Source organism: Haliotis rufescens, unplaced genomic scaffold, assembly GCF_023055435.1.
Source record: "Haliotis rufescens isolate VD_foot unplaced genomic scaffold, xgHalRufe1.0.p SCAF_17, whole genome shotgun sequence".
In the NCBI taxonomy this organism is placed as follows: Eukaryota; Metazoa; Mollusca; class Gastropoda; order Lepetellida; family Haliotidae; genus Haliotis; species Haliotis rufescens.
The window spans coordinates 30,814,479-30,832,275 of record NW_025963857.1 but is presented as its reverse complement, the minus strand read 5'-3'; the positions used below and the strand labels follow the sequence as shown (position 1 = coordinate 30,832,275).

General features: G+C 37.6%; 1 protein-coding gene across 1 annotated transcript in view; it reads right to left on the bottom strand.

Moving 5' to 3' along the window:
* Window positions 1-1,334: 1,334 nt before the first annotated feature.
* Window positions 1,335-17,797, bottom strand: part of LOC124142519 (partitioning defective 6 homolog beta-like) — a 29,440-nt gene continuing 12,977 nt past the window's right edge. Inside the window, exon 3 of the mRNA XM_046511036.2 lies at window positions 1,335-7,979. Within this exon, the coding sequence (XP_046366992.1) occupies window positions 7,315-7,979 (665 nt within the window). The 3' untranslated portion in view covers window positions 1,335-7,314. The remainder of the gene's footprint in view (window positions 7,980-17,797) is intronic.

Below are 17,797 nucleotides of genomic sequence, written 5' to 3'. Positions count from 1 at the left end.
CCCCCCCCACACACACACACATTTCATTTAATGATTTTTGATATTTTGAGAATGGTGGTTATACATCTGTTAAGTTTCTTTTTTTGAAGAGTATAGTTTGATATATGCGTGTTTCAATGCAGACAAGGGATACGGCGAGAGGGCAGTTAAAATATAGTGAGGTGATTCACTTTATAGCTACACGGGATATGTGCCTGTTGATTTAATGTTTTGTTTGTTTGTTTGTTTGTTGTTTAACAATGCACCCAGCAATATCCCAGTCTGTAAAATAATCGAGTCTAGACAAGACAATCCAGTGATTGACACCAAGACCATCGATCTACACAACTGGGGTACGATGACATGCATCAACCAAGTCAGCGAGCCAGACCACCCCACGTTGGTCTCCTCTTACAAGCACAGTCGCATTTTACGACAAGCATGGGTTGCTGGAAACTTATTCTACCCTGGATCTTCACGGGTCTGTTTCAGTGTAGACAAACGCCATCCCCTCAACAGACACAAGGACCATATGCAAGCGATTAATATCATGCATGATCCAGGTCACCGAGCCTGACCACCCGATCCATCATGTCGCCTCATACGGAAAGCATAGGTTGCTGGAGGCCAATGTTAACCCAGAATCCCCTCGAAGTTCCCTTCAAGTTTGTGTTTGAGTTGGGCTCAAAACGGATTTGAAAATAATTTCAATTATTTATTAGTCATCATTAAAAGCGCAACAGTATTATTTCGGCAATATCACCTTTGAGCACTGACCTAGTCCTGTTTATGAAATTAACTATGGTCATTACCGGAATTGCATTTTTAATATAAGTAAATCAAGTTGTGTCAAGCTAACTTGGTAGAAGTGAAACAGGATACAGGCAATTCCTAGTTCTGACCCACTTCATAATCAGGCTGAATCTTAGATTTGAGTCACAATTAGTCCCATATAGATTCGGGCACCATTAAGGTGATGTGAGGTGAAATGGGGTTTAACGTCGCGTCCAAGATTATTGCACTTATATAGCAACGTGCATGCACGTGTGTGTGTGTGGCTGCTTGTACTAGACCGGACTGGTGCCGATTTATAGTGCTAGCCCACTGAGATACCATGCTGCAAGTTTAACATGAATACCCCACTCATACACAGTATACTGACTCCGAGCTGACCAGTCCTTGCTTTTGCCCCTCAGTGCCGAGCGCCAGACAGAGTAACAAAAATAAACCATTTCTTAACGTCTTTTGGTATGACACGGCCGGGGATCAAACCTCCGAACCTTCCTCTCTCCGGGAGGACGCTCTACCACTAAATGACCGAGGCAGACCTTTTGAAAGAATGAAACAGACAAGCATATCAGTTATTATTTTATTCATTGTTGTCAGGTTGTGTCTACAGTTACTCTGCGTACTTACAGGCTATCAGTACCTCATGTAGTAAATATCCTATGTACAAATATGGATAAAAAATCTCCCTGCATATAAACATTACACATGCAAAAAGTCACCTGAAATAAAGATGGAATGATTAACAATTCAGGTCTTTTCATCTTAAAAATAAGCAGAATGGTTTCAAACCATCATAATTAAAAAAAAGGTTAACAGACTAAAATGTACTTGTCTTTTTAAGTTACCATATATACAGACATACTTCACAACCTTTGAGCTCAAATCAACTGAGCATTGGACAAGCATATCCTGTGATACAATGTCCTTATTCAATGATACATGGAAAGTGTGATACACTGGCTGTAATTAACAAGGGGGAATATATGCAGTTATCATATGACAATAAATTGAATATTGTATGGTTATAAAAATACCACTATCAAATACAATAAGGACAGCTAATGTTTTGATTCAAGCTTAAATCAGTAAGATAATATACACATCAAACAGCGAAGTTCATAATGATTTTTTTTTAAAAATAGGTCTGAAAGAAAATGAAGTTGTGTGCTTTCAAGCTGGGCAGAGAAAGAGATTAAGGTTGAAATGTTGAAGTAGTCGCTGGCTCTAGGATAGCAAAGGTAACAAAGATACAACAGACAGGAAGATACAGGAAACAAGGAATGGCAAATATTGTAGCGCTTGTCCCAATGACGAAGTGGGTTTTGATTTTGACAAATATATACAGAACCGGACTTGCATCAATAAAGGTCAAAGTTGTGTAAACTAAGGTCAAGGTCAACAGACACTAGTTGTATACCATGCATCAACACTGGTAGCAACAGGCGACAATATGTTAATTTGAAGATATTCCAAAGCGCCATTGATAAATATGCTGAGGTCTGACACAAATAAACTGCTTGGTTCCTTGCCTCCATAACATATTATTATTAGGCACTTGAGATAGAAACATCCGTGGATAACCTGTCTTTAAGATTTGACATCCATTTAACTTCTACATTTTGTTAACAGTGACTGATCTACCCAACTGTTCCACCAAGAACCAAACAATTCTTTTCATTTAACCACTGGGGAGGACAGAGCAACATCGATCCTGGCAGTAGGCATTTAACAATCTGAAAATAACTGTTATATAATGTAATTAATAATTGAGGTCTTAGGGCTGACCATTTGATATTCTGGGGCTTGATGATTTTTCTTTGAAAAGAACAATCTGTTACCTTTTAAAAAAATGGAAAAAGATAATTTTTTCTGAAGTTATACAAAAAGATTTTAAACGTTTCTGGCTCATGTCTGAGAAAAAACAAAACAAACCATAAAGCATTCAGAGAGAAAACTGTATGTCTCAAACCAATATCTCCATCCAGAATATGGTCCCTTACCTTGGTTCTGAGTGGACCGTAAACCACTGATTATTACTCTGTACTGCATCGGCACCACAACGACAGCGGCAATGAAGTATTCATGGCCAATCTATATATAAATGTACCCTTCAACATGAAGACACCAAGTGACTTAGGCGACAACCAATCTATAACAATACCTGAATAAAATGAACGTAGTGTCAGCATGTAGGCAAACTTGGTAACAAAGACTAAATTATCTACATACAAAATAAAACTAACTCCATGGTCCCTTGAAGATAAAACAACTTGGTACATGACTACTGGACAGTGAGATGCGAGCCCCAAATACCACAATACACCAAAGTTGAATATTTAATGCTTGCACGATGTGTTTCAGTTGTGAGCATGGGCACTGACTGTATACAAAACCATCCAAATAAGTATATTAATCAGTGTGGCACCACTGCACTGTATCACAATATTGTTCCATCATAAAGATGCAGTTCCCTAGCTTGGAAGTTCTAGATTCCGTCTCTGCATGTTGAGCATCAACATGTGAACTCACAACCACCATACGATGTCAATGGCAAAATAGGTATAGAGTGTTAAGGCAAGTGATAACTATATGGTCACATATCTGTCACAACCAACATCCGTAACTCAAAGAATTGCAATATTCACAAACAACCAGTTGAAAATAATCACTTCTGGCATACACAGTGGAACCTACCAATTTACTCAGAAAAATAACCTTGAGAACCATTACAACTTTATTTTTACAAGAGATGTATCATTACTCAGGAGCTGTAAAGAAGGAAACTATCCTGATTCTACTGTATGTCATACCACAATGAAAGACACATTCACAGTTCTCATTAGAGCTGGGTACAAAGAGGGCAGGATCACTTTTGCATAAATGTCATTCAGTTATTCACTAACAGTTGGTGCTCTTATTTATAACCCTGCTACCAGCTACATGATTGAAAATGTATTAATCACTAAAAACTTAAATGGTGTTGAACACAAAATGTACTCTCATATGTTAAACCCCTACTTCAATGACCAAAAATTCATTTTAAACAAAGCATTAACAGATAGTGTTAAAAAGTTTTTTCAAAAATCAGAATTAAGGTAAAATATCAGTTTTTAGAGCAGGATGTGGTCACAAACAAGCAGAATAAAAACAGACATTTGATGTCTTAAGCTTGTCAAAGGCCTGGAATGTGAAAGTGAGTTATTAACTTAACCAGAGTGCAGTGTAGAGGGGACGTGCAGCCAAGTTAGTAGGTTAGCAAATGAAATTAGTCAAAATAGCACAGAAACAAATATTGCTATTTGGTTAACCAGACTGACTTTTGTAATAATGTAACACCAGAAATTAAATTGTCATTCATTTCAGCTAGATGATAACATGTTACCAAGGTTACTAGCTGAGAACCATTCCCTGTCAAATGAGATCCATATTGGAAATAAGAAAATCACGAACTTTAAATTTCTAGCAAGTGTAAAATGATACCAGTTACGATGTCTGGTTTGATTAATCATGTTCAAGGTGCTAAGAATATCTTCTAAGAACTATAATTCTAAATGTCTTTATTTCCAATTCTAACTTAATAATCAATGTCACTCATATTGTCAAAATAAACCATTCAGAAAATAATTCAATTGTCCATACTTAGCTTTGTTAAAAGGCACAAGAACAGCATCACTGTGTCTAAGGGAGATAAGCCAGTATCACCAAGTTACCTCCCTTAGACTATGCCATGGCAGGAGAAGATGGTGGCAACTACAAAATATTTACATTCAAAACCATCAGATTGATAACAGTTCTTATACACAAATCCTGGCATTTGATACAACAAAACAGCCATGCATAAAATGCTCAACATGCTCAAATAGGAAGAATCTGTACAATTAAAGACTTCAGTGATAAAAAAGATCCTGCCATTTCAACAAGTCTATCTTGTCCAAATAAAATACAAGGCAAAAAGTGTTGTTTTCCCTCTGAAGCACCATATTGTTCAGTGTTGTTCATTATCACTTGTTCAAGGTTATATACATAAAGTATCCACGAATCCAAACACATGCATGTAAAAACATAGTGTTAGCAGCAAGATAAATCCAACATGAAGGGGCGCTGTATTATTGCAACCTCTCCTCAAATGCCTGGAAAAGAAACCAGCAAACAGATCTAGGTTCATTGTTCGTAGCACAGGATGATTATTGATTATTACTTTACAGGAATCTCCCATCACAAGGGGCGTCACGATTCACCAATATACCGATGCATTTTGAATTTACACAGAATACTGTTCATTGTATGCCTACTCACGTTTCAACGCAAATATTACTTCTGTATCAATTCATATTTTAAGTCCGTAGAGATTTTCAAAAAGTAATATTTACAAAGTAAACACCTTATGAAAATAACTCTGATTAGTGTTAGATCATCTGTTTATTCTTACAGTTAGAAGATGCTTAAATTAACCAATTCATACACAAACTGGTTCACAGCAACGACTTCACACAAACTTGGCCAAATGGAGCATGAAGTTCATTCAGATATGGCACAAAACAAGTATTGTGAAATATATCAGTACGTGAGGGAGGCATATCGTGACACCCCTACTCATACAGCTACACTTCAACACCTCTCTTATGGCAATAGCTGGGTGATCAACCAGTGAGAGAGGTCGTCTTCTGCCAGCTAAAAAGCAACTGCTTATAATACAGATATTTCTATATCAACAGGCAAGTGTTGGCAAGCAAATATTTCCTGATTCTAATAGTTTGCCTAGAAGTTGAAATTGTAATTATTTTGGCGAGTTCCAAGAGATGTAAACTGTCTTCCCCAATCGAACAAGTGTCCAAGTCTTGCTGTATCACTAATACTGCGAAGGAGTTGGCAGAAATACTTCTGACTGCCCAATTCTGCCCAATTGTGTAGCCACTTGTACATACTTGTAACTAGATGATGGGTAAATTTGTTCACATGCTAAGGCCAAATGTTCACAATCTTCATACATTTCAACATGACGTCTCAGACAAGATGATATGATGGTAAAGCTATCCCAAAATGGAAGTATTTACTTTGAGCAGAGGAAACATTAATTACTTCATCAAATGTGGCAGCTGAGCATTTGTATGCAATTATATACCTCACAAAAGTAATCCATACCCACAGCTGAATATACTTTTCTGCATGCTGTGTTGTTGACATTAAACGTGACATGAAAGTGACAGTGCAAGTCCCCAAGTGCAATAACAAAGTGCAGCTTTGAACTATGAAAATAAGAATCCATCATAACATCTTACATAAACTGTTTAAAATACTTCTTACCACTTTTAAACAAACACACACAACCTGTGCAACAGATATATTACTTACAGTTTTGACAATCTAACATATGACTTAGTAGATTCTGGCAGTGAGGTAACACTCTCTATCTTAAAGCTATTAAGGACTTAACACTTTTCACATGCTGATTGATTTTTAGCTAAAATCTCTGAGAAATAAAGTCTCAAAATCTCTTTCATCTTGAAAACAATTGCTGATATCAGTCCATATGTTTAAAATTAGTAAAATGTGCCAAAGATATTTGAGCAGACTTGAATGTTTGTAGCACAATTATGCTTATGAAGATGTTTATAATTGAATCAAGCAAATTTTAATTATATAACTGCATATTAGATTAAAGAAAACACCATCAATTACTATGGAAGAGATACAGGAATAAATACAGAGCAAGCCTGTTGCTAATCAGCCTGTGAAAGAAAAGAACATTACCACATATTGTTCTGTACCATGTTATACTTGTCACCAGCAAGTGGGCAAAAATTGCAGGAAGCACAAATAAAATATATGCACATAACTTTCAAATATACTTCTGGGACAGAGTTTCTCACCAATGCAAATGTCAAATTTAACCCAAACCACTTCCCGAAAGAATTTTGCTGACTAAGCACATAGTGCTTCATTACACCTATTACACATTTTTCCTGCCTATTTATCAATGCATAAACATTCCAGAGTGAGGATTGTGTTAAGTTTAACTCAAGCAATGCAATATGTTCAATGCTTTGCAACAAGCAAGATAGTGAGTATGTTCTTATGGGCAATATTCCAGCCCAATCACAACAAGGAATACCAGACACACTGTGTGGGCAGCTGAACCTGGGACTTTCAGCAGGACAAGTCAACACATGTACCACCAGGCTACCCGATGCCTGTACATCATCAAAAGCATAATAATTCAATTTTCCTTAGGTGAAGGTTGAAAAGTTGCTGGAATTCTCTGTTCACATCACAGTGCACATGCCCATGTGAAGCTGAGTGGATATGCCATGCAATAGTATTAGAGAGGTAATGTAGCGAGTGTCTTTCCAGCACTGGATATATGCAGCAACAACATAGTCAATATTCCATTCAGGGCCCTGTTCCACAAAGCGATCTTAGTGCTATGACTGTCCAGTGCTGAGATAATTTTGTGGAATAGGGTCTGGACTGCACAAGCACATCACTGTTGCACTAGAAACCAGTCATAAACCAGCACACCAAACCAAACACACAGCACCTGCTTTGTTACAAAGTCACAACAGCGCTGTCTTTGTCCGATTTCTCTTTTTCAGGTTTACTAAGATGATCATGAACTTCATCTTCGTCATCGTGTTCAATAACTGTGTCACTGTCAAACGATTTAGATGACCGGTACGAGTGTTGTGACGTGGAGGACATCTGGGAGTGTCGCCCTGGCGCCCCACGCTGATTCCCTAGTGTCATTCTCTGATTAACAGGTTTCACAGTAATGATCAAATTTGCACTATTTGCCACCATCATGTCTGTCACCTGGTCTAGAGTTTTCCCTGAAACTTCAATTCCGTTCACTTCTAGAACTTCGTCATTAACTGCCAGTAGTCCCGTGCTCTCAGCAAGCCCGCCAGGGACAAGCCTCGATATAAATATTCCAGGTACTTTTTCAAGTCCTTGTGATGTAACCCGCACAGTTGTACCATCACGAATGTAGAAACCAAGTGGTTTATCAGAACCATTTTTCATCAGTTTTACCCTACGCAGCGTTTCAGGCACAATATCGACATCAATAATGGCTGACACTCTCCGGAAGTCCTCGGGCATTCCAATATGAATCCTAGGTTTGGGCTGGGTCTCATCTTTCATTAACTTTGTGATAGGATTCCTCCTCTTCACTGGGAGAGTTCCATAGCCATTCGCTTCACCATAGCTTTCACCTGAAACAACAGAAGAACATCATTAGCTTCACAGGATTATCTCACTAAACAGTGGCCCATATTATCAAGGTCATTCATCCTTTAAATAAGTTACATATGGAGCCCTTTAGTTCTGAAACCAAACACATTTTTTTTCAAAGGTATGGGTAACTTGATAAATACAAATCAATCTCAAGACCTTTCTTTGTTGCTTTAAGCAGCACTCATCAATATTCCAGCCATATCACAGCAGGGATAATTCTAGGGTGGGGCTTTGTGCTTTTAGCCCCAAAATTTGAAAAAAGGCCCACATTTTCAAATGCAATGGGGCATTTTAACATTCTGCTGTGTGGGTGTACCTCTGGAATATTTTCACATTAAGGGCCCATGTCATAATTCCTAATGTGAACCCTGTCACAGCAGGCTGTAAATAATGAAGTCTGGACCAGACAAACCAATAGACTTTTCAAAGTATTGGAGACTTGTGTTGGAATATTTGGATAGTTTTGTTTCGGGGTCTGCATGAGAAAATACTTGAAAATATTCAAAACATCATTCCCTGTGATACTGAATGTGTCACATGGTGAAATGTCAACATTAGAACTTTCTTAATGATGTAACTTCATTCTTTCATACAGCAGGCACAGGATATTAAGTGACAGTTTCAAAGGGGCTCCCAGTGCTCCACATAATGTGTCACGATAATGAGAACAGTGCTCATTACAAAACAACATGATCAGAACCACACTGTTGACTCATTTCCAATAATGTGAGTGGGAGTATGTCTTGAACCCTTGAGAGAACATCAGTTCAGTACTATCTGGGTGATCTGTTCAATGTGGGTGGAGCGCCTGAAGTAACAGCTGCCCCACCCCTGAGGTCCTGTCAGCCATGGCTGGTAATGAGATATGACTCACCTGATTACAATTCCAATCACAACATTAACTCGATAGTCAATACAGCGGTAGAAACTAACATTTTCAGTCCACTAGTCCTTATAATGATAACATATAGCAAACTTTTAAAAATGGCAAATATCTACTAGTCCTTTTGATACCAATACCTTATTGGGCAGTTTAGCAAGGACTATAGGATTAGTGCCAATTTCTCACATTGTGATAAGACATTTTGTAAGGAGAGACATTTAAATAGCAGCCTGTTCTATATCCTCTATTTTTTTCAAGTGACTATATATACTAAGCATTAAACATTTGGGATTGAAGTACAGTTTTAACCTAACACTTTGATAAGAAAACAATGTGTATGATGTCTTGCTTTATACGGGTAGTCACATATTGTGTGAATAAATACACTGGCTACTTGTTGATCGGTGTTTGACCTTGTCAATACTCTAATGTTAAGGCTATAATCAAATAATTACTATGTTCATTCTAATAAGCATATAAACCATACACAAGAAGTCAAATTTGTTTTAAGGGATCAACTGGTAGTGAACAAAATTAGTTCAACTGTCAATTCAAAATAAAACTTTTTCAATAATAGTCACTAAGTCTTGGCAGCTAGACACCCCTTCTCCACGGCTGTTGCCTGTAAAAAATGTGTAATACATACAAACACACATGAACACATCGACTGATATGTAAATGTACAGTGAGTGAGTGAGTTGGGTTTAACGCCGCTTTTAACAGTATTCCAGTTATATCATGGCATGTCAGCTTAATGTGGGAGGAAAGCCCGAAGTGAAGCAGGTCTCAGACGTTGACCACTTCGGTGAAACCCCCGAGCACGGGTATGGTGCTGACAAACCTAGAAACATAATCAGGGCGAACCGGGATTCGAACCAACAATCATAGGTTTCTGGAGTGCCCAAGGGACGCAACTCTGCACAGCAAATCGTGGCGCCTTAGACGACTGGGCCACCCGTGCCCCCTGTAAATATACAGTGTTTGTAGGAGCTGCTTATAATAATTACTTATATATTGGTGTAGAAGATGGTCAGGGTGTCCTTATGACTCCTTATTGGATCAGGGCACTTAACATGCTTAATGTGGCAAATACGATATCAGATTTTCATCCCTGTCTGCCTCACTACCAAACACCCTGCCTCATATCACATAATTTTCCCCAAAATTAAAATAATTGCCAAATGTGTTTTCATCTTTCCTTACTTGATGAAATACACCAAATACAGTCCAACAAAACAGTGATGTCAATATTTAATTACAAAGATACTATGAACAATTTTTAAAAAATATATGATATAAAAAAATAAACATTTTGAAAAAATTGCAAGAAAACATTCTTAAATGTGGCTTCAGTTTAATGATTTAGGAGACCCCTTGATAAAATGTGTGAGAAGAAAACTTCCAGGACCCCAGCAACTCCCATACCAGTAACTTTCACATCAAGAGCAGTGGAATTACAGGGCTAATCATTACGTATATTTATCCCTATAAATAAAGACATTTCAAATCAACAAATAAAACAAAAGCCCACAAATCAGCACAAATCATGTCATAAAGATATTTTCTAGCCTCTGTAAGTCCAATGATCGTGGGTACATAAGCTTTCACATTTAACCAAGGGCTGCAAATAACTAGCGCTTTTATTTAACTTTGATTACCACCTCATCAAAACTTCACGTCTGAACAGGTTGTACTGAATCCCCGAGACCATAATCTCTGCATGGGGATTGCACATACACAACCATAGGTTCACCAGGGCAGTGAGACGGCCAGCGAAGCACATGATCCAATGATTAATCAGTCAAGTATGTGGTTAATTAATGAAATGACCATGAAGCTACAACAGCCGCACCAGGTTATCTGGAGTTTGCCCCAGGACACTCAAGGTGGGGGCTCTTATCTCAGCCTCTTGTGCCTGACCCCATCTCCTTGTCTGCATGGTCTCATGCAGGGAACAATAGACAGCCCCCATCCCCTCCCCCCTCAACAGAACACTCGGAACAAACAGCTGACATCTTGGAGATACCTTGTTGGAAGGCTCTCAGGAATATTTCTCTATGTTTTCTCATGTGGCATTTAACTTATCCATTTGTTTCAGCTGTTTATTTTGTTTATCTTATTTATTTAGCCTCTTTCATTACAACTGGTACTTAAATCACAGAGTTGTTCATGGTACTATGCTGAGGGAGTATGAAGTGAGTTAGTTAGTGAGTATGGTTTTACGCCGCTTTTAGAAATATTCCAGCAATATCACAGCGGGGGACACCAGGAATGGGCTTCACACATTGTACCCATGTTGGGAATCGAACCCGGGTCTTCGGCGCGATGAGCGAATGCTTTAACCACTAAGCTACCCGACTGCCCCAGGATAAAGAGAGAAAAATACGACAGGGTTACAGTAAACTAATCATGTATTAACACAATATATTGCACACAAACAGTATTTAAACTTTACATTCCCTTTTTGGGAATGATTTTATTTATACTGCACCAGTTTCCACACACTTGCAAATGCTTGCAGTGCTAACATGAACATATTCCCAATGTCTAGCCCTTCAACTGAATTATATATTATCCAAGCAATGTTGCTATGATTGATCATTATGAGTTTGTGATTGATTACTTTGTCTGTACTGAAGCATTGCTAGATCGTGAGTGTCCATGATCTGAGTAGGACTGTACTGGACACTTTATAGTTTTTACCAAACTCTTATTCAGTATGTCCAGTTGTAATTAAGATGCACATGAACAAAGTCATAATGAATAAGCAACAAATTAAATAATTCATTTATGGAATAAGACACTTAAACTCGCAAATCAAATGACATCCATAATGGATGATAAATCACTTCAGAAAAATAACAATGACAAATGATCTATGACAAAATCCTAATGCCCAACATTAATTCAAGTAAACATGATGTGGGCTTACGTCAACATAATCACACTAGTTTACACAGATAAAGTAAATCAATAATTTATCAAATATCTTGCCAAACAACCTAATGCACAACGAATGAATATGATTATATTATTACCATTTCTAAACATTTGTCTTGAAAACATTAACAATAATTCACACAATCTTTGTTGTATCCAAATTAAACGTCTTAACAACCGGAAAATAAAATAATAGTTCCTTATTATATCTATAATATTATTTCAATTAACCACGAACACAAGCATTCCACCTGAAGCGTGTTTGTGAAAACATGACATTACGCTTGTACACACTTTCCGACGATTATATGCCTGGGGCGACATGAAACATTGATGACACATTGTCATAACGGATGTTGTGATCATATGGCAATAACGGATGTTATGATCAATATATCCCACATTCCATTACAGCCAAGGCAGCTGAGGGTCTCTAACTAACAGACTAAGTTACAATGTTACATCACATCGGCAATACTGCAGCCATATGGTGATGAGAACAAGCTAGTATGTCCCGGGCAGTAACAGGGTAAGCTGTAAGTTAGGCCATAAAGCAACCATGTCAAAATTAAACACATCATTAAACCATGTCAAAATTAGTAAACCATTCTCATCAATTAAAATTAGGCTATAGGCCAGCAGCAATCAAAGCCAAACAACTTTACCAAGGATCATGGCTTTGTCTATTTGTTTGTTGTTTAACTCTGCACTAAGCAATAATCCAGCTATATGACGGCCATCATAGGGCCTTACAGTACCTCTGCTTCCTGCATGATTCCCCAGCAGGATTTCTATCATCACTTCCACTACCAGCAATTGTATGCAATGGTGACCAATCATAAAATACATACAACAATCGAAGTACAAAAACACTAGGCGACATTATAGACTTTGATTTAGATCAGATTTATTAAATGCCACTGTCATGGGTGTAAAAGTTTTACACGATCGACACATACAGACACAGACACAGACACAGACACAGACACAGAGCGGAACCACCTTCTTTAATCTCAGGCGATTGTAATATCACACTAATAACAGACTGTGAGGCAGCTACATTATCAGAAGATTAATGTTTGTCTAGGCTGCAAATGTTGCTTGTATCCTGATACTTGAGAAGTCAGTAAACAACAAAGTGCTTTATGATGAGAATAACCCGAGTCCCGACTGCTAGAAAGATAAAGTCAGCATGGTAAACATACACGCCATTGCTGTGTACACTGCCAGTAGACAGATGGAAACGTAACCAGACTGGAAGCAAAGATGTACCCTCGGCTTCTCTATGGGTCCTTGAAGCTTTATGCCTTTTCAGGGTTTTCACATCTTAATGTGGGAGGAAAGTAGATGCTGTTAAACGACTGGACACATTCACCAATACAGTTGTAGAAACTAACAGTTTCAGTCCACTAGTCCTTATGATGATAACATATATAGCAAAACCTTTAAGAAGGCAAATTTCTACTAGTCCTTAGGATACCTTTACTATTGGGCAGTTTTCTGAGGACTGTAGGATAAGTGCCAATTTCTAACACTGCAATATCCAAGCAATATCATGATGGCCATTAAGGAATCAAGCTAGAACAGGCAAACTAGTGGTTGACAGAATGAGCAATATTCCATGGTATCAGTGTACAAAAACACAATCAGCTAAACCATACACAGTAACCATCCAATTTTCTTTTTAGTCGAATCTTGGGGTATTAGGGGAGGCGAGGCTTATCTACCCCAGAGTGATGGCACCATGTGGACTGATCATTTGTTTACGAAGTTAAACCAGTGAGTATGGTGCCCAATAAAATAACATTGAGTCCCAGAAATTTGTGCAAGTTAAAAAAGTTCCTTAAATCAAACCCTGATTGATCATCTGGTTTTAGACTCAATATAGACTCTTATAAGCAGAAAGAATGAGAGTCCCCAGCAAAATCCTGCAACATTTAACAACAGCTATGTAACACATTACTGCATATTACAACAAAATGTAAAACCCATACAACATCTTTCTTCGCCTGAGAAAAAATAATTCCAGTTTAAATTCAACATTTGCTGAAATACAAACTGCTTCACAAAACAGAAATCTGAACCTGATCAATGATTCTTCTAAAGGTGAATTCATTATTCTAATCCCATTCTAATGTATTGTGGTTCATATTCTTAAAAGCTTCTTAATATTCACACAGCAAACACGTTTAGTTTGAAGATCACAGATTCATGACATGACTGCTATATGAAACCATTCATCTTAACGTACATAACATAGGCCTAGCTAACATAACATTGTCTCCAAGTAATGCCTGAATGAACTTCCCTATCTACACAGGTATTGTGTGGGTCACGCATGAATATCTCGACTACCACAGGATGGTTGGGTGAGGATCAGTATCAAGAAGACTGACTACCATGACAAACTTGACTTTTGTGACAGATGTTGATTACCTTGTGTAAGAATTTGCCACAAGCTTGACATGCTATAAACATCTAAAATATCTCAGCATCACTCTGAAATCCATACCTTCAAAAGGTTTCATTCAACTACCTCATCAAGAGAATGACCGTAAGAACATTCTTGTGTGTGTTCAGGCTTTCAGGTTGAAATTGAACATCAGAAAGCAGTGTCACTGTTCCTGTAACCCATGACGACTGCACGCTGTGACATTCTCCACAAGATTAAAAGCATACATACTGTTAATAACACAAACGGAGGTTGAATGTGAGGAAATGTTAACAAATCCTTCATTTCAAATACATTTAACGCTTTGTCTCGCAACAAATTCGACACAAATTTGTTCTTAAGATTTAAATTTGTTTCAGTTTACTTTGGGGTCACACAAACAATCTAATGATGATTTCATTTTTTCCCCAATTGGAAAGAACAAATATTGACAGTAGGTTTTTTTGGACTATCCGTGTACTATAGCTAAGTAAATTGACTTGCACAGTTTGTCTTTGTTTGTAAAGTGTCGGGGAATGCCACAACCTGAGGAGACATTCTTGCCCTCATCAGCAGGTAAACAGTAACCCCACGACTGTCCACCTAAAAATACAGTTTCTCTTCAGTGTCCGTCTCAGTCAGTCACTGATCGTGAGGATTGTGAGGGGCACACTGTTAGAGGGATTGTAGTCGGGAAAGCAGCATCTCAAGTTCTATACACTGATACTGTTACAGCAATAGAAACTAACTGTTTTAGTCCATTCATCCTTATAATAACATATAGTAAAACTCTAATAATGGCAAATTTCTACTAGTCCTCATGATACCTAAACTATTGGGCAGTTTAGCAAGGACAATAGGGCAAGGACAATAGGACTAGTGCCAGTTTCTAATGCTGCTGTTACCTGAACAGATAGCCTACAACAGCATTACACAGAGTACAAAATTAAGGGGGGACCTGGGGTTCTTGAGAAGTTGACTGAGAAGAATACCAATACCACAAGCAACATATCTGATTTGCTATCAGCATGATCCGTAATACTATGAGCATGATCCGTTACACTATCAGCATGATCGGTACAGCTATCAGCATGATCCGTTAGTAGATAATGTGTTGAGTTTGGCTACAAATCTGTTAATTCAATATTTGTTACATGCATCGATGAATAAATCAGGTGTTTCACGTCAAGCTTAACACGTTGTGGTTACAGAAAAAATCCTAAATAGGATAAAATAAATATTCTTCATTCATAATTTTACCGCATAATGCAAGTCTTATCCAGAGACTGTTGACAGTTATATACAATACCTACACATAATCAAACCATGGTTTAAACATGCACTCAGCATATTCGCAGGGCTCGATTTTAGGAACTTGATTCAACTCTTTCAACACCAGTCAACCAGAAGCTTTTACTGCTCTAACACTGAGCTAATTTTTATTCATCAGTATGACAGTTACCTCCCCCTGGAGTATTTTCGTAGCTGTAACACGCGATTTTATTGGATAGAAATTGGTTAATCATGCTTTTTTGCCAAAATCTGCGACAATTATCGTGATTGGTGAAATTCAAGCACATGATCTAATTACAGCAAAGAATACGGTCCTCTAGTACGATATATTTTAGATTTAGACCATAAGTTTTGGTTAGATCATATTATTCTTAATGTTTTAGCAGGAAATGATGACCTACATTTAATACATGGAATTTCATCGACCTATCGTGATAGGTTACGAGTTGTGACAAAGACCTCTGCTGCATATATTTTGGCATTAAACATCATGTCCGAAACCTAGATATTGAGGCGACCAAAGCCGAGATGTCATTTGACATACATTACACGCGAACAGATGAAAAGATGGAAATGATAACTGATATGTAAGTTTGTCAACTTCTAGATATATTTTTGTTGATTTTATTCATTAGTATTATTTTGCTCTTTGACAAATTCTATCGGGATTTGTTGTCGAAGCATGTGTCCCAATTTTATTTGTTTCCAATAACATTGAACATTTTTTAACATATTGATAAAATATGATGAATTGAAATGAAATATGCAGTGTTAGAAATTTTCACTAGTCCTATAGTCCTTGCCAAACTGCCTAATAGTTAAGGTATCATAAGGACTAGTAGAAACATGTCATTTCTTAGGGTTTTGCTATATGTTATCATTATAAGGACTAGTGGAATGAAACTGTTAGTTTCTGATGCTGAATACGTATTTCTGACATTGTGAAAAGTGATAGATTTAATAAATGAATGACTTGACAGGTAGGTTTATAGAATTATATACTATTTTGACGTGGCTAAGGCTTGGCTGGTGTACTGGTCTGTGGTGTTGAAAGAGTTTATGTTGATGCATGTTGACATGAAAACCTAATTGCACCCTGGTCCCATTAATGTATCAAAGTTGAAACATGGGCCAGTCTCTTGCCAGTGTCAGATACATTAATTACATATTGCTGTTAAACATAATAGGAACATGCACAAATCTTAAAGTACCCCCAGTTTGATGATGTCAAACCAAAGAAAGCTTGACAAAGTACACATAACACAGGGATTAGTGATATAGTACAGTAAATATAGCCTAGAGGTACTGAGTGTGTTCAAAGATTGATGTTGTCTGGACAAGTAAGGGTCAGGCAGACACAAATTTGATTTTTTTTTTACATGCACTAGACATAAACATGATAAATATCAGGTTACATTTTTCAATAATGGGTTGATCTGGTGCATGTTTTTTCAGCTTCATCGAGCCTTATATTCGTATTGTACTAAATAGCAAAAAACATTCCAGATTATGTAGCAGTGAACAGTGATGATCAATCTTGGACATCAGTACCACGGGCTGTCTCAAAGTCATTATGTCAACATGACAGTAAACTACACAGTGACAATAGAAAGATAACACCCAACTACATGTTCTGTACTCAAGCCAACTGAGCATGACATACATCCTCTTACTCAAGCAGCAAGGATTTGAAAACCACAATAGACAAACAAGTGAAGAAATAGGAATAGTTATGTTTTGAGATGGTCCCTAGGACCAGATCTTCTTCACAAACAGCCAGCTTGGTTTGCTTGTTGAATATGACCTGGAGACATGGGTCAGTAATAACATCAAAGTGGACAGAGTGGAAGGACTCTTGACGGCCATGTTTGCTTGTAAGGTACTGAGGACGACCTGCCAACAGGGCAAGGGGGAGATCCCTGCCCGACCTGGACACAATGCTGTAAAATATGAGCCTACAGTGTCCTATTGTGATTCTCACTGGGGGGCAGATTGAGTACACTGATTAATATTGGCTACACCGCAATGTAATTTGAATGTGGCTATGTTGAACAAAATATTTTTACATCAAAGGCATGTGATATGTTTGAAGTAACTGTTATTGCTTGTGCATTCTGCTGATGTAGCAGAAAATAAATTGTGAGTGCTGATATGGCATCTTTAAGGGCCTATGGCCAGGTTGAAAATTAATTTATAACAATATTATTCCCAAGACTTTCCTGAATTAACATGATTAACAAGACAAGATC